The 19,910-nt window shown below is 44.0% G+C and overlaps 1 protein-coding gene across 1 annotated transcript; it reads right to left on the bottom strand.

Annotated features, from left to right (window-relative positions):
• Nucleotides 1-1,024: 1,024 nt before the first annotated feature.
• On the bottom strand, nucleotides 1,025-18,830 carry LOC104341742 (myosin heavy chain, skeletal muscle, adult). The gene is made up of 38 exons (XM_086473790.1): nucleotides 18,624-18,830; nucleotides 18,392-18,535; nucleotides 18,142-18,298; nucleotides 17,537-17,564; nucleotides 17,324-17,438; nucleotides 17,138-17,230; nucleotides 16,948-17,011; nucleotides 16,686-16,784; nucleotides 16,486-16,589; nucleotides 16,261-16,399; nucleotides 15,154-15,272; nucleotides 14,904-15,053; nucleotides 14,187-14,357; nucleotides 12,517-12,826; nucleotides 12,337-12,407; nucleotides 10,697-10,784; nucleotides 10,485-10,602; nucleotides 10,096-10,219; nucleotides 9,507-9,643; nucleotides 9,162-9,417; nucleotides 7,549-7,791; nucleotides 7,262-7,438; nucleotides 7,031-7,176; nucleotides 6,853-6,943; nucleotides 6,375-6,764; nucleotides 6,018-6,144; nucleotides 5,805-5,923; nucleotides 5,307-5,503; nucleotides 4,750-4,933; nucleotides 4,498-4,663; nucleotides 4,201-4,325; nucleotides 3,701-4,009; nucleotides 3,397-3,600; nucleotides 2,986-3,111; nucleotides 2,728-2,898; nucleotides 2,537-2,641; nucleotides 2,298-2,393; nucleotides 1,025-1,185 (listed from the first exon to the last, which is right to left on the bottom strand). Exons 1-38 carry the CDS (start codon nucleotides 18,828-18,830, stop codon nucleotides 1,033-1,035), a joined length of 5,823 nt encoding a protein of 1,940 aa, XP_086329916.1. The 3' UTR covers nucleotides 1,025-1,032.
• Nucleotides 18,831-19,910: the final 1,080 nt, after the last annotated feature.

Raw genomic sequence — 19,910 nt, 5'->3', positions numbered from 1 at the left:
TTGACAATTTCTCCCATCCCTTCCGCCCTCATCCCCTTCCTTTCCTCCCCCAAATGTATTGTCCATTTTGCCTGTAGGTAGGCCAAGAGCAAGGTACAGGTATGCGAGGAAGGAACGGACGGGTATACCCATCAGCTTTCTTCCTTTCTCTCGCCTGAGGCAATGCCACAAGCAGCCTGTTGTGCAGAGGTGACAAGGCTGACCTTTGAGGCGGTGTGTTGAGGAGGTGTGTTGGTGCCATGAGGTGTGAAAGAGGTGGGCCCTAAGGGGCACTCCTGCCAGCATGTGGCCCCAGGCAGGGCTCAGCATTTTGTCCACTGCAGAGAAACTAGGAGCAGGTGGTGGGAGCAGCTGAGGGCATCTAGGGTAAGAGAGACGGCACAGCTTGGGGCACTGGTGATATGCCGTAACAGTGTTCTGTGTGCCGAAAGTCATCTCGGCCGAGGAGCTGTCGCTCCTTCATGGTGCGGTGTGCTGTGACTTGTGAGAACTTACTCAGAGGCTGATGTTTAGTGTTTGTGACTGCCAGGATCACAAACAAAAGCAGGGAAAGGAAAAAGGAAAGGGATCACCCTCTCTTGCCTGTCCCATGGGAAGTAAGCTGTGCTGAAAGGACAAGAGTTAAGAGTATGTGAGGGCAGGAGCAGGGCAAGGAACTGCTGGAGACAGAAGAGAGCATAGGCTGGACTACCAGTAGTCTCCACAGGAATGGCCAGCCTCTAAGTTTGTGGGTCCTCCATCCAGAGTTTGCATGAGCTTCTCCCTTCACCCAGGAAGGAAAAGTAAAAAAACTTGTTCTGCAATGCAATATCCCAAGCTTGATCAGAAAAAAGTACAAAAAACAAAAAAAAAACCCACACCCAACCAAAACCAAACACAAAGAAGGCACTGTTCGGAGTGCATATGCAGAGGAATCTATGGTCTTTATTCTCTAGACATTGAGGTGGGTACAAAGACTAACTATAGGAAAAAGTGATCGAGAGGTTCACATTTTGTGCAGCCCTCAGGTCACTTTCCTGCCTCATGACATCCTCACTCTTCCTCTTCTATCTTCCTATGAAACTCCCGGCTCTTCGCTCGGAGCTTGTTGACCTGCGACTCTGCAATGTCAGCCCGCTCCTCGGCTTCCTCCAGCTCGTGCTGGATCTTGCGGAACTTGGAGAGGTTGACATTGGACAGCTCCTCCTGTGTGGGGAGAGGGAGTCGGTGATGAGGAGCCCAGGGCAGGGGTTTCATTCTTCCTGCACCTCGGCCTTGTGGGGCTGTGGCTCTTCCCTCGGGGAAGACACACATCTCCAGCCCCTACCCACCACTGCTTTACACATAAGCCTCACACAGACCTCCTCATCCTCCCGTTTTTAAAAGATCCATTGTAGAAGGAGCACAACAGGGTTCGAACATAATTCTCCACTGGAACATGGGAAGGAAACAAACTGGGCAGCTGAACATCAGATTCTGTTATCTCTGGAACTAAGTGTTCAACTGCCTTTGCAGATCCTGAGATTAGGTTAGGTCTTTGTAAGAGACGGTGAATCCATGACATCTCAGTGTCCCTCTCGCAAATCCAGACTTACCTGAGTCCAGAAGCCCTTGTCTACTGGACTGTTTGCATCAGCAAAAAAGCCATGCTTAGACATCCATAAATTCAGGGTCTGCAGGACTTCCCTCATTTCATCCCTGATTGCTGCATGCCCAGAAAAAGGCAAAGCCTCCTTGCACCATTCTAAATGCAGTGTACAATGTGGCTTTGAAGTGTACTCCCAACACCTCCTCTATCTGCTGAATTTCCCCTGGCAGTATGCAAAAGGTGGACTTCCCTGTAGTAGATGAGGATATGCTGAATCAGAAGGATTTCTTGTGCAACGTTTCCTGTGCTCCTAAGCACAGAATTCTGGAGTTTTGACAGGTCATTTCCTTTCAAATAACTAGCAAGATTCTCCAAATTGCAAGGGTCACAGGCAACTTTCATAAAGACAGTTACATGAATTTCAAAATTCTGAAAATACGTTCTTTTCAAAACGTCTTAATATATGAGTCTAATAGTATTATTAGTCTTACAGAATACTTAGTTGCTCTAATGAAAAGAAAGTTATGTGCACTTCCCCTCCTTTTTAGCCTTGTTATTAACTCATTAATTTAATTCTCAAAGGCTAGATTAATTTATAAGCATTTCAAAGAACTTGAAGCCCTCCATTATTGACCAGTGGCACTTTTCAAGGTACTTATATTCATCTCCATAATGATCATGCTACCCACTTGGAAAGTCCTTCTTGCCAAGCAGTCGAAGTGATACTTACAGCCTCTTCAGATTGTCTCTTGTAGGATTTCACCTTCATTTGCAGCTTGTCCACCAGATCCTGCAGCCTGAGAATATTCTTACGGTCTTCCTCAGACTACAGTGGTTGGCAAACAGGAAAGAGAGGGAATTATAGGTTCGGCATCATGTGAGGTTAACAACTCCCCTTGGGCGTGGTGCGTGCAAAATCTGAATTGCTGTCAGAAAACTCTGTCAGCCCAAGGAGGCCTTCTGCCTTACCTGGTAGGTCAGCTCCTTCACCCTCCTCTCGTACTTGCGCACACCCTTCACGGCTTCAGCGCTGCGCTTCTGCTCAGCATCAACCTCCCCTTCCAGCTCCCGCACCTGCAGCGAGAAGCCCATCTTTGCAGCTTCCCTGGTGTCTCTCCAAGGGACGTGCTCACTCGTGCACAAATACCAGCCCTACGCACTCTGGCCTCCAGCTTCTGGATTTGCTTCTTGCCTCCCTTCAGCGCCAACTGCTCAGCCTCATCCAGACGAAGCTGCAGGTCCTTCACCGTCTGGTCCAGGTTCTTCTTCATCCTCTCCAGGTGGGCGCTGGTGTCCTGCTCCTTCTTCAGCTCTTCTGCCATCATGGCTGCCTGAAAAGCAAAAGGTCAAAGCCATTTTGCTGGGGGTGGGGATATTTTGAGGAGAATACATCCACCACCCAGGAGCCCCCAACTCACATCTGTGATGGCCTTCTTGGCCTTCTCTTCAGCATTGCGGGCTTCCTGGATTGTGTCCTCCATTTCACTCTGAATTTGGGCAATGTCTGTTTCCAGCTTCTTCTTGGTGTTGATCAGGCTGGTGTTCTGTGCAAAGAGAGATTGCAAGACTTGTATTCTGAGGGCTGCAATTCCAAACCTACAGCCGGAGCCAAGTCTTTGCTCTTCAAGATTGCAATTCAGAATCTGAATTTCTTTTTTAAACGGTTGTTTACAAAATGTCAGTCGTGAGCTCAGGTGATGGGCGCTGAACGTGCCTTTCCTTGTGGACAGCAGCAAAGAAGCCATTCCAATACACCCCATCCTCTGGTATGTAGCAGCCCTCTGTGTTCGTGAAGTGTCCACACAACTGCTTTTGCACCATGCCCTTACCTGGGTATGGAGGAGCTGCACACGTTCCGTGGCGTCCAGAAGCTCCTGCTCAGCCACTTTCCTCGACCGCTCCGTCTGCTCCAGGGCTGCCCGTAGCTCCTCAATTTCAGCCTGCAGCAGGTTTGCTCTGCGCTCCACCATGGCCACCTGCTCCTTCAGGTCCTCCTGTGTCCTGAGAGCATCGTCCAAGTGTATCTGGGTGTCCTGAAAAAGAGACCGGGGAAATTAAAAGGCGGTAGCGGGCACTTGGGTGCCAAAAACGTCAGGGAAGACTTTTCTCTTTCTGTAGCTTTACTGAACAGACCTTGAGCACTGCCTGAGTGTTTCTCAGGTTCTTTTGTGCCTCAGCAGCCACGCGGTTGGCATGGCTCAGCTGGATCTCCATTTCATTCAGGTCTCCCTCCATCTTCTTCTTCAGCCGCAGGGCTTCATTCCTGCTCCTGATCTCAGCGTCCAGGCTGCTCTGCAAGGACTCCACAATTCTGAGGTGGTTTCTCTTCATCTGGTCGATCTCCTCATCTTTCTCTGCTATCTTCCTGTCAATCTCAGACTTCACCTGGTTGAGCTCAAGCTGGAGGCGCAGGATCTTCCCCTCCTCATGTTCAAGGGAGGCCTGGACAAATGGACAAAACGTTTGTAACATCGATAAAGCTACTGCATGTTTTCTGGTTAATTACAGAATATTTCAGGAAATCTAAACTGGTTGTGCTCCCCAGCTGAACAGAGCGGAACCAAGCAGTTTTTAGCCATATTTCCCCATTATTCATGCTTTTAGTGCAGACACCACTGATTATGGGTATATACCTCAGCTTCCTCCAGAGCAGCCTGGATTTCAGACTTCTCCTGCTCAATCTGCTTCTTGACTTTCTCCAGCTCATGAATGGCCTTTCCTCCCTCTGCAATCTGCTCCGTGAGGTCGGAAATCTCCTCTGGGGGAACACAGACCAATGGCATGGTCAGGCACAGAGCAGAATGGGAAGGGCCATGTCACACCCAGGTGACGGGCATCTTTGCCGACCCGCAGGCCCAGACCCATGTGCAGCGGTGGGTAGTGGTGGATAGTGAGAAAGCCCAGCCAGGAGCCGAGGGCCAGGGACTTACGCTGCAAGTTCTTGTTCTCACGCTTCAGTGTTTCCAGGTGGTCCAAGGACTCCTCATAGGCATTCTTCATCTTAAACAGCTCCGTGCTGAGAGAGCGAGACTCCTTCTGGGAGGCTTCCAGCTCGGCCTGCGTTTCCTCATACTTCTGCTTCCATTCTGCCAGGATCTGAAGAGAAACAGGACCTCAGTATGGACGTGGCAATCAGGAGGGCATGCTCTGCCCAGGACCCCCAAGGCTGGAGCCCAGAAGACCTTGTCAAAGTTCTTCTGCTTCTTATCCAGAGCTGCACAGGCGGCGTTCGCTCGCTCCACATCAATCATCAGGTCCTCCACTTCGTTCTGCAGCCTCTGCTTTGTCTTTTCCAGGGAGGCACATTTGGCATTCACAGCTTCAACGTGTTCCTCTGCATCCTGCAGGCGTTGTGCCAGCTTCTTCCTGGGAGGGGGTAAGCACAGCTCATAAGGGGGGAACAAAAATGGAAATTGTTTTCTCTTTTTCACCACTGTGCTGAGGGACTTTGCAGTATTTGGTCCCCGCGCATACAGTGCAGAGCGTCCCCCAGCCAGTCATTTCCCTTTATTTTTCCCCAGGGTGTAGCTATCCCTCTGCCCTTTGCACATTGCCATTCTCCTGGATTCTTTGTCATGTAGCCTATTTTCCTTGTGTTTTTCAACACCACACCCTTTATAGTTTATATTTCTCTTTCATATAACTCATCCCCAGCCTAATACTAGGCTTTTGCCTTTCAATATCTCAGCAGTATCTCCAAATTTCCATTATTGGAGCCTTCCCCACATTCCCCACGTACTTGGCCTCCTCCAGCTCCTCCGTGCGCTGAATAGCGTCCGTCTCATATTTGGTTCTCCACTGGGCCACTTCGCTGTTGGCCTTGGACAGGGCACGCTGCAGCTCCCCCTTGGCTTCCTGCTCCTCCTCGTATTGCTCCCGGAGCAAGTCACAGTCATGGCGAGCAGACTGCAAGGCGTGGGCCAGGGCGTTCTTGGCCTGGTGGTAAAAAGATGGTAATAAGGAGTAGATATATCCCTGGCAATTTTCTCTTACTGGCACTTATACACTGGAATATAACCCAGAGAAATAGTGATTAACTGACTGCGTGAAAAAATTAAAAGCCAAGGTCTGATATACGGCAAAAAGCTGGGAATCCTGCACTGACAGGGCCTAGATTCCATGACTTAATGGGATGTATTGAACTTTAAATTAGATCATCTTTTGAACTCCTGAACAGCGCACCAAAATCAACGTGATGTAAACTACTGATTACACATCTAACATGAAATATCTTCACCTTTATCTCTTCCTCTAGTTGCCGCTTCAATTCTTCAATCTGCTGGGTGAAAGCCTGTTTCCCTCTAGACAGTTGAGAAATTAAAGCATCTTTTTCATCCACCTGGCGTGCATATTCACCTGGAAAAGTTTGTAATTAAGAAAATATTTTAACATGCAAGAGAGTCATTTAGGGGGTTCTCCCATTTCCAAACTAGAGAAGGAAATGCCATACCAGATTCTGTCTGCAGACGAGCTCGTTGAGCACTGAGGTCACTGATCATGCGCTGATTCTGCTCCTCCTTAGTTTTAATCTCACTCAGCTGGTCTTCCAGAGTGCGGCACATTTTCTCCAGGTTTGCCTAGGTGTCAATCACACACAAGAAAACAAATACCTAAATTCTTTCTTAGTTACAGCAGGAAATTATGTCCAGAAGATGAAGTTTACATATCTGGGGACTATGTGCATATACCCACAGTTCTATACATTAGATTTGGAGAAACCAGTTACATTATAACCTGGTAATGGTTAAATAAGATTAAACACAAATATTACATTGTTTTCAAATTACCAATAGAAGTATTTGTGTACCTTGGCTTTGGAGACAGTCTCCATGTTACTGGCCAAGTCATCAATCTCCATCTTCAGCTCACTCTTCTCCTTCTCTAGCTTCTGCTTCACGCGTTGCAGGTTGTCGATCTGCTCCCCCAGCTCCGCTGTGCTGTCCGCATGCTTCTTCCGCAGGGCGGCAGCCGTGGCTTCGTGCTGCAGCGTGGCCTCTTCGAGGTCACGGCGCATCTTCTGAAATTCCGCCTCGCGCTTCTTGTTCATCTCAATCTGAGCTGCGGTAGCTCCTCCTGCTTCTTCCAGGCGCTCGCTGATCTCCTCTAGCTCCCTCGAGAGATCGGCCCGATGCTTCTCGGCTTTTGCCCGAGAGGTTCGCTCTGCCTCAATTTCCTCCTCCAGTTCCTCAATACGAGCCTGGGGAACATTAGGGACCCTTCACAGCCATGTCCTCCTCCTACCTGACCTGAGTCTGGGTGGGAGAGGGGAAGGAACAGAGACTTGCCTGCAGCTCCTTGATCTTCTTCTGTAATTGCATGCCCAGAAGTTGCTCGTCCTCGATTTTGCTCTGGATCTGGCTGATTTCAAAGTCTTTCCTTTGGGCAAAGCAAAGCACGTCAGAGCTCAAAGGAAAAAGACAAGTGCACCAGCCCAGCACTCAGGTGCCCTGCAGCCACTCTTACTTCTTCAGTTTCTCATCCAGCTGCTGCTTATCATTCTCCAAATCCATTATGCTGTCGTGGGCCAGCTTCAGGTCTCCTTCCAGTTTCCTCTTAGCTCTCTCAAGGTCCATGCGCAGTTTCTTCTCCTGCTCCAAGGACCCTTCCAGCTGAAACAAACAAGACCATCAGTGCTGGGCCAGCCCAGTTTAACTCCATACCTGTCCTGTCCTTGCTGTCTGCCTGTCTGCTTACGTCGTCCACTTGCTGCTCCAGCTTGGTCTTAGCTTTGGTCAGCGTGTTGACTTTGTCCTCTTCTGCCTGCAGGTCATCCAGTGTCTGCTGGTGGGCCTCTTGGAGGGCTTTCTTCTCTTTTGTCAGCTTCACAATCGTCTCATCCAGGGCTGCCATCTCCTCTGTGAGGTTTTTCACCTTTGAGAAGAAGGGAACAAATGCAGATAAAAAATTTTCTTTAAAATTTTATGCTGTGTAACAAAACAGAGGTCTTTCCTTGAGAGAGAGTGACATCATCTGCCTTATACCTTGTTTTCAGTGGCATGTTTTTCCTTCTCAACCTTGGCCAGTGTTAACTCAAGGTCGTCAATATCTTTCTTCAGCTCTGAACATTCATCCTCCAGCTTCCTCTTCTTGGCTGTCAGCTCAGCATTAATTTCCTCCTCGTCCTCAGCCCTTTCAGTCACCTCTTTAACTTTAGCTTCCAGCTGGATTTTGGTTTTGATGAGCTGGTCACATCTTTCCTCAGCATCAGCCAAGGCATCAGCTTCCTGGTGGCAAAATGCCATTTTTAGGGGTATGTTTTTTGAGGGAATATCAACATGCTTAGCTTTACAGTTTAGAGTCCTGGATAGCAACTTTTTTTGTTAAATTTTGGTTATATCCCAACAGAATGAAAAATAATATCGAATTGATTCTATATTGTTGTTTTTGAAACAGCCAGTTTTGAAAGCTAAAACAAAATAAATTTTTTTCAACCTAGATGAAGGCCAAAGTATTATCAAATTTTTGCGAGGTATAGAATCCATCTTATCCCATAATATCAAAGAGTAGAACAAAGTAAATAAGTATGGGTTTAATCACAGGAATATCTCCCACATTCTTGAAGTGCCAAGTGATAAAAATATACATATAAATTCCAAAGTCACAGTTACGCTCACATCATTCACATTTCTCTTTTCACCCTACTGTCTTTCTGAATCAATGGTTTCTGATTCATCATGGCCTAAAAATATCCAGCTTTTAGGAGTTTTGGGTTTTCCCTGTGAGACCCTCATAAGCTAAAAAGAAAAGTAGTTGCTGGAAAATTTGTCTCCAGGCTGGTTTTTTGCAAGAGATGTCCTCTGGTATTTGTTATATTTTGTCTCAAGTTTCATTCTAGCAGAAATATATGAAGGAAAAAATATAAATTTAGCAGTGAGTGTTTTTTTTCATCTTTTTACCATTCAAAGGTCTTTAAAAAGCAGGGAAATGTAAATTTTCTTATTTGTCATACATGCTGCAGGGTATCCCTTTGAGGATACCGTCTTTTCTATTCAGTGCATGATTTAATTTAGAAACCACAGCATTATAACACTACAGATGTACCACATAGTTTTATTTAGCGTTTCTGATTGATTTAGGAGGACTAGTCAGAATATTCTCTTTCCTCTCAGCTAGTTTAGTATTACAACATAGTAATGTTTGTAACAGCTAAGCCACCACCTACACCAGAAAAAAATAAGGTATCTTGTTTATTGAAGAATAAAGGAAGGAAAGAAAAGTCCTCCTGTGCTAAGAATTCCTAATCATGTGTGTATGAGGACAGGCATACTCAGTTTTGGAGAGGTACAAAAAAATTATTAGAAGAACAAACATTATACTAACAAAAATAAAGCTTCTTGATTGTTCTGATGCAGTTTAACTGAATGCAAATGATAGAGACCTCAGCATACACCATAGAAAAGTCTCACCCATGTAATATTTTGAATATAGCCTCCTGACAGTCCTTATCAAAGCTAGTTACATTTTTAAGAGCACCACACACAATGAAACACAATTGAATTTAACTAAATTTTAGTTTCTATATGTCTTTTAAAAATGTAAATATCAGCCTGATAGTCACAGTTCAGTTAGGGTGACATGCACTGGTAGTACTCACAGCCTGCACTTGAAGCTGCAGGTCATTTTTCTCCTGCACCAGTTTCACCATTTTCTCCTCCAGCTCCTTCCTCTTTGCCTCAGACTTTGCAAGCTCTTCCTTGGTTTTCTCAAACTCTTGTTTCATGTTGGCCATCTCCTTCTCAGATTCTGCACTCTTCAGCAAGGGCTTGATTTTGAAGAACAGCTTCATCCAGGGCCAGTGCTTCACGTTCATGAATGCACGAATGTTGTACTGGATGCAGAAAATGGACTCTCTGAAAGGTAAGTCATAGCAATTTTAAATATTTAGACCATAATGACACATAAGCCAGATACAGTGAACCTTATTTGAAGAAACGTCTACCTCCTCTCCACCATTCTCTGGTACTCCACTCTCATCAGGAAGCCCCTGCACCTGGCCTGTGTGCGGGTGATGAGCTGCGCCAGCTTCTCATCCCTCATCTCTTCCAAGAGTCCTACCAGCCCAGCTTTGAAGAACACCTTAGGTAAGAACATGAAAATAGATGCAGTGTATATGCTTGTTGTTCAGTGTAGACCGGTACTTTGTCTCCCGTGGCAGATAATAGGGGAAGTTAAGAGAAAAAGCAAAAGCATGAAGAATATATGTAGTGATAAACCCTCTTTTATATCTCCAAGCTTCCAGTTGCCTGCAGTTGAGGAACTATAATAGCCAGACATTTTGCCCTTGTTTCTATTAACCCTTGATTCTTTTATCCTACAACTTTGTCTTAAATTAGGAACCCTTCTTTATCCCTTAATTAAATCATCCTATGAATTTCAGCTTTATTCAAGTGTTGAATCAATAGGTACTTAGCTGTTTTCTTTTAAATACACTATTTGATCATTTCACATGCTATCTGGAGAATCTGAGTGCCATTCTCAAGCCATGCAAACCAAAACCACATAGTACTTGAAACAAACAGTTCTTGTACCTTAGTGTGACCGAATTTGTATTGAGTGTGGTCTATATCAATGGATCCAAGAAGTTTCTCACAAGCCTTCTTGCTGTCAATGAACTGTCCTTCTGGGATAGCACTTGCATTTAATACTTTGTATCTGGGGGAGAAATTGGAAGGACTTGCATTGGACTCAATGATCTTCAGGGTCTTTTCCAACCTAAATGATTCTACGAATATAAAGAGGTCTGTTGTTGAGACCAATTGGCTGGTACACTGCAAGAAGGAGTCTAAGAACTGTTGGGAACAAAACAGTGCTGCTAAACAAAAACTTTGGAGAAAGTTTTAGTCATCAGAGGTGAAACTTAAATTTCACAGGCTACTCAAGATGGACCAAATGATCCAGTAAGGGGAAGAAGTCTGACCTCTGTTTAAAATCTGCATACAGGACTCTGTTGGGAAATCCTTTCCTGCAAATTCTGATCCCTTCCAGCACACCGTTACACCGCAGCTGGTGAAGCACCAGTTCATGCTCCATAGCACCTAGCAATTCAGAGCACAAACATATGCCATCGTCTGTAAAACAGAGGGGAAGAGCTGCATCATGTTGAAAGTCTTCTATATGTGAGTTTCTTACCAGGTGTTTTTGTTTCATTTGGGATGATACAGCGTACAAAATGGGGGTGGGTGCTTCGCAGATTGGTCATCAGCTTGTTTAAATTCTCCTGGGAGAGTCATTTAAAGAAGCTTATATTAGTAAACATAATTTCACTATAAGCATCAAGCCCTCTGAAATGAGATAATGAGATACCAGCCAAAAATTAGCTTGCAGAATCCTGAACTGAAGCCCCCTGCATCAGTTCTCTGACTTTCCACAGATCTTTGCTGTTATTAACTTAATGTATAAAGTTCTTCTGATTAATCTGTAGGAAATATCATACTCATAAACATATGAGTTTAATACATTTCACTGACTCTAGTGGAATGCCTTCATTAGAAATTATGTCCATATTCCATTGGATGTTCCAAGAGTGATAAACTGGTATCCCTGTGAGGCAGTTTGAAGCAGTCTATAGTATGCATTTCAGATGGGTCACATGGAGAACACTACATAGACCCTTCCTGTTTTCCTGACTGAAAGCAAAAGGAACAAAAATGACAAGCTGAGTTTTTATGTCTAGATTACATGTTTATCTTGTAAGGTAAGATGAGAATATGATGAGATGAATCCCAGCCTTGTTTTGTAATTAACATCTGTATATTTATTTATAAATATTTACTGCCTATAATTAGTGAAGGGAAGCAGGTGCCTCCAGAGGACATCTCAGAGTATGCAAATTAAGCAGCCAAAACTTTAAGATGTCTAAACACTAACATGTCTAAACAAAAGGGATACTGGAAGAAAGTGTGAAAACATAACAGAAATGCAACTCAAACGCAGCAAATAATATTTCTCCTGTAACATTACCTCTTAAGCTTTTATGACCTTTAAACACAGGCTTATTGCATTTTTTTTTAGTTATGCGTGCCGGCAATAATTTCCTGCTTACAAGGCCAAGGCACCACAGCTATGATTATTTTTATTGTGACATATACACACACATGCCCATGTCCTGTTTCAGACACTGGCTAGAGGCTGTCAGGTGATCAAGAGTCATATGACAGCAGATCTGCAGAAGAAATTAGGCTATATCAAGAAAGGACTCCTAAATGAAGGATGAATATGGTAGTAAATAACCTCAGGAGAGACTAGGAATTTCACTTGGTAGAAGCATATGGAGCAGCCAGGCAGCAAGACTTGGTTACGACAAAGAACTGTCAAGTATCCGAGACCTTAAAAATCCATAACCCAAGGAGTGGTGGTATTTCAACTATAAGAGGTTGATCCCTGAATCAGGGAGAAAAAATAGAGATATAAACGGAGCAAACAGGTCATCCTCCAGACCAGTGGGCAGAATGTTGTTAAAGGGCAGTAAAAGGTTTCGAAACCAGAAGTGGGCAGCTGAAGGAAGTCTGGTCTATTTCAGGTACATTTTAGAAGTCTTCTATATGACATTCTTCCATCTGGAAATGTCATCATGGGACAAGTGGACAGAAAGAAAAGTTGAGCATTCAGTGGAACAGAGCGTAAGTAGATTACAATGGATTAATTCCTAGCAAGACATGGCCCAAGAACTTCAGGATCTTTTAACAAAACTAAGCCAGAAAAAGATTAGCCATTTTAAATGGGGGGTTTACTCCTCATCTTAGGAAGAAATAGTGAACTCTCTACTGTACCCGGAAAAGAGCTGAGACCGTCTGGAAGGAAGAACCCTTCTTCTTGCCACCTTTCTTGCCAGCACTAGCCTCTGCAAAATTGGAAATAAATAAAAAAGGGTTTAGATTTTTGCTTTTGACTTTTATGATTCCTTTTTGTAAGCTATATATCAGTGAAAATATGGGATTCATAAAACCAACCTGCTTCTGCTCCACCATAGTTGGCAAAGAGTAAGGCCAACGTTTTCAGTGATGATTTCTGGTACAACCCAATGACAGTTTCATTCAGGGGGTCTTTGTTCTTCTCAAGCCAGCCAGTGATGTTGTAGTCCACCGTGCCAGCATAGTGTATTAGGGAGAAGTGAGCCTCAACCTTCCCCTTGGTAGGCTTGGGCTTCTGGAAGTTGCTGGACTTGCCCAGGTGCTGGTCATAGAGCTTGTTCTTGAAAGAGGTGTCAGTTGCCTTGGGGAACATGCACTCCTCTTCCAGGATGGAGAAGATGCCCATGGGCTGGAAGAAATGCACAAGGGAGACAGATGGTAATTTAGTTTTCAGGGCAATAATGACCTTCACACCTAGGCAGAGTAGTGGAACACAGACTGAGATACACATTAGAAAAGATTATTTTTCAATCATATTTTCTTCTAGAAAGTGAGATTAAACGTATTCATACCTATGGTTTTTAACACCAAATTAATCATAAAGATTAATGAAAATTCATTTTGTTTGTGTTGAGAATGTGCTTTATAAAATCAGAGCACCATCTTCTTATCCAGAGGGACTCAAAGCACACACAGATGTCTTAGACAAATTGAACATGAGCAGACAACCCATCCTGGGCTGCATTAAGAGTGTTGCCAGCAGCTCTCCTCTACTCAGCTCTGCTGAGAAACATCTGAAGTGTTGTGTCCAGTTCTCGGCTCCCCAGTACAGGACAAACATGGACATAGTAGGGTGAGCCTTTTGACAGGCCACGAAGGTATTTAAATGACTGAAACATCTGACATACAAGGAGAAGCTGAGAGAGATGGGACTTTCAGCCTGGAAAAGAGAAGTCTCTGGGGGATCTTATCAATGTGTATAAATACCTAACGGGAGGAGATAGAGAAGATAGAGCTCGAGGCTTCTCAGTGGTGTCCAGTGACAGGACAAAATGGAATAGGCATGAATTAAAATATGTGAAATTCCATTTAAACAAAAGAAAAAGCTTCTTCTGATGCCCCAGAGTATCTATGGAGTCTCCATCCTTGGGGATATTCAAAATCCTACTGGACATGGTCCTGAGCATCCTGCTCTAGCTGACCCTGCCTCGAACAAGGGGGTTGGACTAAGTGATCTCCAGAGCTGCCTTCAAACCTCAGCAGTTCTGTAATTCTGTGATTCTAACTACTTATCATCCGTCCAGCCACTGAACTCTTCATTTCCTATGCAGTGCAACTCCCTTCTTACTGTCAGTCAAACGACGCACATGTAAGTTTGACTGTGTGCTGACAGTTATGTATGACCATCTTCTGTGTATATTTTACAAAAATGTATCTATTCTGCTGTACAAACACAGGTCTACTAGAGCTGAAAGGTGAGGAGGACATGCTGACCTGGAAACTGACTCTAGCTATTTTGGAAGAACACTCTTATTGGGAGTTTAACAATCTTTTGGCACTTGAAAAGAGATCAGTACAGTCTTGCTGCCACAAAGCTGTGAGAAATCTCTTTCATGTCTCACTTGACAGAAAAAATAAACTACAGGACACAGTATTTTGAGTAACAAAAGCTGAATATTCGGACATGAACAGAGAAGATCCCTTTGAAAACTGAGACCAAGTAATTATAGAATTTCCACACATGTAATGCATTTGAACAGGAAGGATACCTTCTCAATGAGCTCAATGCAGGCAGCCAGGTCCATCCCAAAGTCAATGAACGTCCATTCAATTCCTTCCTTCTTGTACTCCTCCTGCTCCAGCACGAACATGTGGTGGTTGAAGAACTGTTGCAGTTTCTCATTGGTGAAGTTGATGCAGAGCTGCTCAAAGCTGTTAAACTGGAAATAAAATGAGAAAGAACCACATTTGCAAGATGCATCAATACTTGCACAACCTCATCCTTTATAAAAAAGGAATGCAGTTGTCTTGGCTCCATTGTCAAGTCTGTGCGTTTCTTTAGTCTGCTTTATATCTCCACAACAAAACAGAGAATGTGTCAAATTAATTGTCCACAAGGCATTTTTTTTCCACTGACAAAAATGCAAAGATAAATTGTATTTCCCATATAATCTGAGACCAAATTACAGGGAATAAAAAAGCAAGCTTAGGCCTATCATAATATACATGTTTTTATACTGTCTTGTCCTTGATCATTTAAACCAAGGAATTCTTCTGATTGGACCATTCTGTACTTCCGAGTTCACACATCTTGAAATAAGACAAGTCCTTTGAAAGGTCTTTTTTTTCACTTCATGACAAAAAAAGGCAAATAGCTGCAAAAAATTACGTGAAGATATTATGTCTTGTTTAAAAATATGCCTCACAGTTATCGTAACATCCAGTTGTCACTTCCAAATAGCTCTTACCAAATCTTTGTCACTTACATCAAAGATCTCAAAGCCAGCAATGTCCAGCACACCAATGAAGTACTGTCTCGGTTGCTTGGTATCCAGCTGTTGGTTGATGCGAACAACCATCCACAAGAACATCCTCTCATAGACAGCCTTGGCAAGAGCACCTACAGCATTGTGCACCTATAAGAAAAATAAATTCCTGGAGTTACCATACAGAGGAGAGGAGAATCAAAAGGGTTGTCATTCAAAACATGGTTCCAGGTTACCATGTGTTTGTTACCTGCTGCGCGGTTTGACCCTTGGTCACATATTCATTCCCAACCTTGACTCGGGGGTAGCACAGGGCCTTGAGCATGTCAGCTGAATTCAGGCCCATAAGGTAGGCAGCTTTGTCAGCAACTAAAAAGACAGAGGAAAACAGAAGAATTTGGTGTCATATAGACTTCAAATCCTGGAGTATTCTCTAAAGGCTGCAGAGGTCAGATATCTTTTCTTCAAAATCTTTTGGTAGTGTCATAGAAGGAATCTTCATAACATCAGAGTCATCATTATGCATTTTGAGCTTTTCTAAAAGAGTGAATGTCTGAAAAATCTTCACTGAAGCATGTAGGAAGTGATATTTCCAAAAATCTCCTGGCACAAAATTGAAAGCTGCAGCTTGCCAGTCTGAATATTTGAAGTACTTGCATATCTCAGGAGCTGCAGTGACCACAATCAGGTACTGATCTATGTTCAGGTAATCAAAACCATCTGATATTTAGGGTGGGACACAGAGAGGATATCTCTGTTCTCTTTCAGATCCAGAGTCTACAACCCTTTCTGACCTTTGGTTTCCGATGTTCAATAAAGCCCACTGCATTTCATCCTTTTACCTCTGGTATTTCTGACCTCCTGCCTTGTCCTTTAGCAGGATGAGCCATTGCTCAGAGAGCTGGAGATCTGGGCTGTAGGTCCTGCATCAATAAAGGAGAGGAATCAAATACACCTCTCACACAAAAGTTCCTAACCCTAACCTAACTCCTTCTCATCTGACAGGTGAGGGTGAACAGGAATGTGGACCCCCAACCTGTTAGAGCTGAACCACTTGGCTCTTTCACAATTGCAAGCCATATTCCAACAAAAGTATGCCTAATAAAGGAATTACATCCATGGCTCCTGACTACCTGGAAGTGTATAAAGGACAGTTTAAACAATTAATTGTTCCTAGCATAAAATACAAAAATCCTGAGATCAGGGAACTTGGCGTACTGAGAAGAGGAGAAGGAACATGGTTTTTTTCTGGCTTACTGTTTTCTTTGGGATCCCAAAGTCCAACAAAGAAAAACTTTTGCTGTCTTCCACATCCATAGTGACTTACAGAAGGGTTAATTTTTGAGTTTGGTAATACCTTCTGTGCCATCTGGCTCTGCCTGCTCCTCTCTTGGTTTCTGCTTAAACTTCAGGTTCCCGTAGTGCATGACAGCCCCTGTCAGCTTGTAGATGGCTGTCTTCTCATCAGCAGTGAAGCCCAGGATGTCAATGGCACTCTGGCAATACAATCAGCAAAGTGAAATATTTGCATGTCATGTGATGTATGAGCTGGGCCTGTTGACCCGTTTGTTAAGTGACTTACATCTGTAGCCATCAGCTCCTCCTTGTCATCAATGCTGGGAACGGTGATCTCACCTTGACTCACAAAAGGGTAGTCATATGGGTTGGTGGTGATGAGGAGCATTTCTGAAAACAAATGGGTTCATGGGTTAAATTTCATTCTTTTTGTAATGTAAATATTGTCAGTGATCTTCCTCCAAAAAGCTCAGTGATGAATCCTACCAATTAGCTCTGGCTTCTTGTTGGAGGTGACCTGATAAAATATGTGGTAGCTTCTTTCCGCCTTGAGCTGGAAAGTGACTCTGGACTTCTCCAGCAGATCTGGCAAGGACAGTGGGACAGAGTTAGCACAAGAGCTGGGGAGGGTTACAAGGAATGTGATCAGGCCAGGAGAGTCTGGCAAGGAAAGTAGAAACAGGCACAGGAAGGCACATGGAGGTGTAAATTTGGGAAGGAATGGGACCAGGCCAGGGGAGCGCCTTACAAGTTTCAATGTCAGCAGAAGCCAGTTTGCCTGTGGCCCCAAAGTGGATTCTGATGAATTTGCCCTGTTAAGGAGAAGAACAACCACTTCAGCCTATATGCATTTAATTGCCATCTCCTGATATGAGAATACCACTAGCCCATCGCTACCGTTATAACGAGGAGGGATTTTGTCTGAAGCAGCAACTTACAAAACGTGAGGAGTTGTCATTCCTCACAGTCTTGGCATTGCCGAAGGCCTCCAGCAGTGGGTTGGCGCTGATGATTTGATCCTCAAGCGTTCCCTGGAGGACAACAATTATTGCTGGTTATCCTTTCCAAAAATCATGTCAGGATCAGAGGAAAGCATAGATTCCAGACACTATCTGTTCATTTACCTGCATTTTGCCTGCCTGTTGCTCCTCCTTCTTCTTCTCCCCGCTCGCTGCAATTGTTGCAAAGTACTGGATGACACGCTTTGTGTTCACAGTCTTCCCTGCACCGGATTCTCCGCTGTCAAACCAACAAGAGAAGCAGAGAGTGTGTGGTCAGGCAGGAGGTCCCCTGGCACCGGGCAGCCCTGCAGGGACCCGAGCAGGGGGTGTACATACGTGATCAGGATTGACTGGTTCTCGCGATCTGTGAACAAGGAAGAATGAAAGACAGTGTCAGAAGCTGACCCGGGTAACATTAAGCTGAACGAGAAGTAAAGCTGCAAACAGAAGTTGGGCCTTCTTCAGGAAGTCCAAGAGTTCCCAATTCCCTTCCATGTCCCAACAGTAATAAGTATAAGCCCAAATGGATGCATAGAGTTGTCAGAGGCAGGCGGTCCTGAGACAAACCGTGCATCCACTTCCCCTTCACACAGTTCTCATCAAGAAATATAATCAGACTGCCTACCTGTGTTCAAAATAGTGGATTATATATAGAATAATAACCTTTTCTTTCCTATCAGTGAAAAAAAGTGGCAATCTGAGTTAAGTATTTTTTCTGCAGTGGGAGAGTGTAGAATTCAGTACAATAAAGTGCAAATAATACACAGTGCTGAGTCCATGCATGCTTCTGGGTCACTTTCACTTGAAATTAATTCCTGCATAACTCAATTGAGTTCTCAGCCATACAGCTCTGTGGTGTTTTTAGCTGTCTTGTCACATGCTCCAGTGAGATCAGTGGGGCTTTTTGGTTTAGATTGCTGTGAGGGAGGTCAAGCACTCACCAGTCAGCATGAACTGATAGGCGTTGTCAGAGATGGAGAAGATGTGTGGAGGGGCCTCCTGGCGCTTCTTGCCTCGGTAGGCCAACACCACCTCCGGGTTGTACACCGGCAGCCACTTGTAGGGGTTGACAGTGACGCAGAAGAGACCCGAGTAGGTCTGCAGGGAAGGGAGACAGCACGTTGGCTTCCGCTCAGCCTGGCAGAGCAGTTCCTGCTGGCTGCCCAAAGGAAGGCTGCTGCTGGTACTTACGTAGATCATCCAGGCTGCGTAACGCTCTTTGAGGTTGTACAGCACAGCGGGTTCATGGAGGTGGGTCATCATGGCCATGTCCTCGATTTTATCGTACTTGGGAGGGTTCATGGAAAAGACCTGATCGTCCTTCACGGTCAGGGTCTGCCAAGGAAACAAAATATTATTGTATGTCAGCTAAAAGCTCAGAGTGGGAATCAAACGGTGTCCTTCAGCCTTGTTTTTCACTCACCTCTCCAGCTTCAGTCTTGACAGTGACCTTCCCGGATTCCCTGCTCTGGATTGTCCCTTTCACAAAGGATTCTTTAGGATGGGCCACAAAGACAGATGTCTTGGCATCAAAAGGCTTGTTCTGGGCCGCAATTCTTTCCTTCTCTGACTTTCGGAGATAGGGAGCTGCCTCCCCAAAGACAGCCATCTCAGCATCTCCAGAGGCCATGTCTGCACTTTACTGAACGTACGTCAGCAGAAGACTCTAATGGGGAGGAACAATATGGCACTGATTATTTACAGCTATTCTTTAAGATCGGGAAAAATTTTATATCCTGTGTCTTAGTTTCTTTCCATACTTTGAGTATTTGGAACATCTAACATGAGCTAACTAGAGACTTAATTTTTCAGTCAACTTAGAAAATAAAGGGGTTTCATTGATGTAGTCTAGGTCTTCAAATATCTCTGAGAAAAACTTTTAATGACCTTTCAGAATTACGGGCTTGGTGCTTTAAGAATAATGTGTCCATAAGATAAGAGTGAATTTGTTGAGCAAGTTTCACTAAGACATCACTATTAGAAATAGAAATAGTTAGGACATTTTGCTAAAAAGATGAACAATGAAGTAACACTTGTGAAAAAGTGTAGTTTAGGCCATCTACAGTCTTGGAAAACCTTGAACCTGTGGGACAATTACCTATTAAATATAATAGTAACAGAAAGGCAGTGGGAAATTAATGAATTCTGCTAATGAAGCTGTCAACTGAAAGAAAAGGGCAGGCTTCACGACCTTTTAATATTCTGCCATAATTTAATTTGTTGTATGCGTTTGTTGTTCTTCAATAAAATATCTAAATAATTTCAGCCCCGAAGTTCTGATTTGGGTGAAATAAAATGCAAGCATTGGAACTGCAGTTGCCAAGCCTGTATTAAGATCCCAAATAAATACTTACTGAAAAAAAAACTAGGAACAGGTGAGTTATCAAAACTTTAAAAAAATAAGAGTAATTCTTCAGATGCTTTATTAAACATGTACTTAGTTAAAGTCAGGCAACAGTACTTGAAAATTCTCTAGGTACTTTAGCAAAATTTGTTCCCTCTTTATTCATTAGGTAATAAATATTTTTTTTTGTGCAGAGTAAGCATCAAACAAAGCCCTTGCATTTTACAGAGGTGGTTAGAAGGTCTCTACGCTCAGATGATTTATTAATTCATACATTCTCAGGTAAAATGCAGAATTTTGCACTTTTTCCTGCTGTTCTCATCTTGGTCCAGTTCAACTGCTACCATAGCAAAGACAGGAAGCCAG

This window comes from Leptosomus discolor, chromosome 15 (genome assembly GCF_034619465.1).
Source record: "Leptosomus discolor isolate bLepDis1 chromosome 15, bLepDis1.hap2, whole genome shotgun sequence".
In the NCBI taxonomy this organism is placed as follows: domain Eukaryota; kingdom Metazoa; phylum Chordata; class Aves; order Leptosomiformes; family Leptosomidae; genus Leptosomus; species Leptosomus discolor.
This window is presented reverse-complemented; position numbering and strand designations above follow the sequence as displayed.

Bases quoted from the DNA above. Each gene is read 5' to 3' on its own strand.
- LOC104341742 (XM_086473790.1), bottom strand. From the start codon at position 18,830: ATGGCCTCTGGAGATGCTGAGATGGCTGTCTTTGGGGAGGCAGCTCCC. The intron at 18,299-18,391 runs GTAAGTACCAGC...CCTTCCCTGCAG, and splicing joins ACGCAGCCTGGATGATCTAC to ACCTACTCGGGTCTCTTCTG. The intron at 1,186-2,297 runs GTAAGTATCACT...CTCCCCACACAG, and splicing joins AGAGACAATCTGAAGAGGCT to GAGGAGCTGTCCAATGTCAA.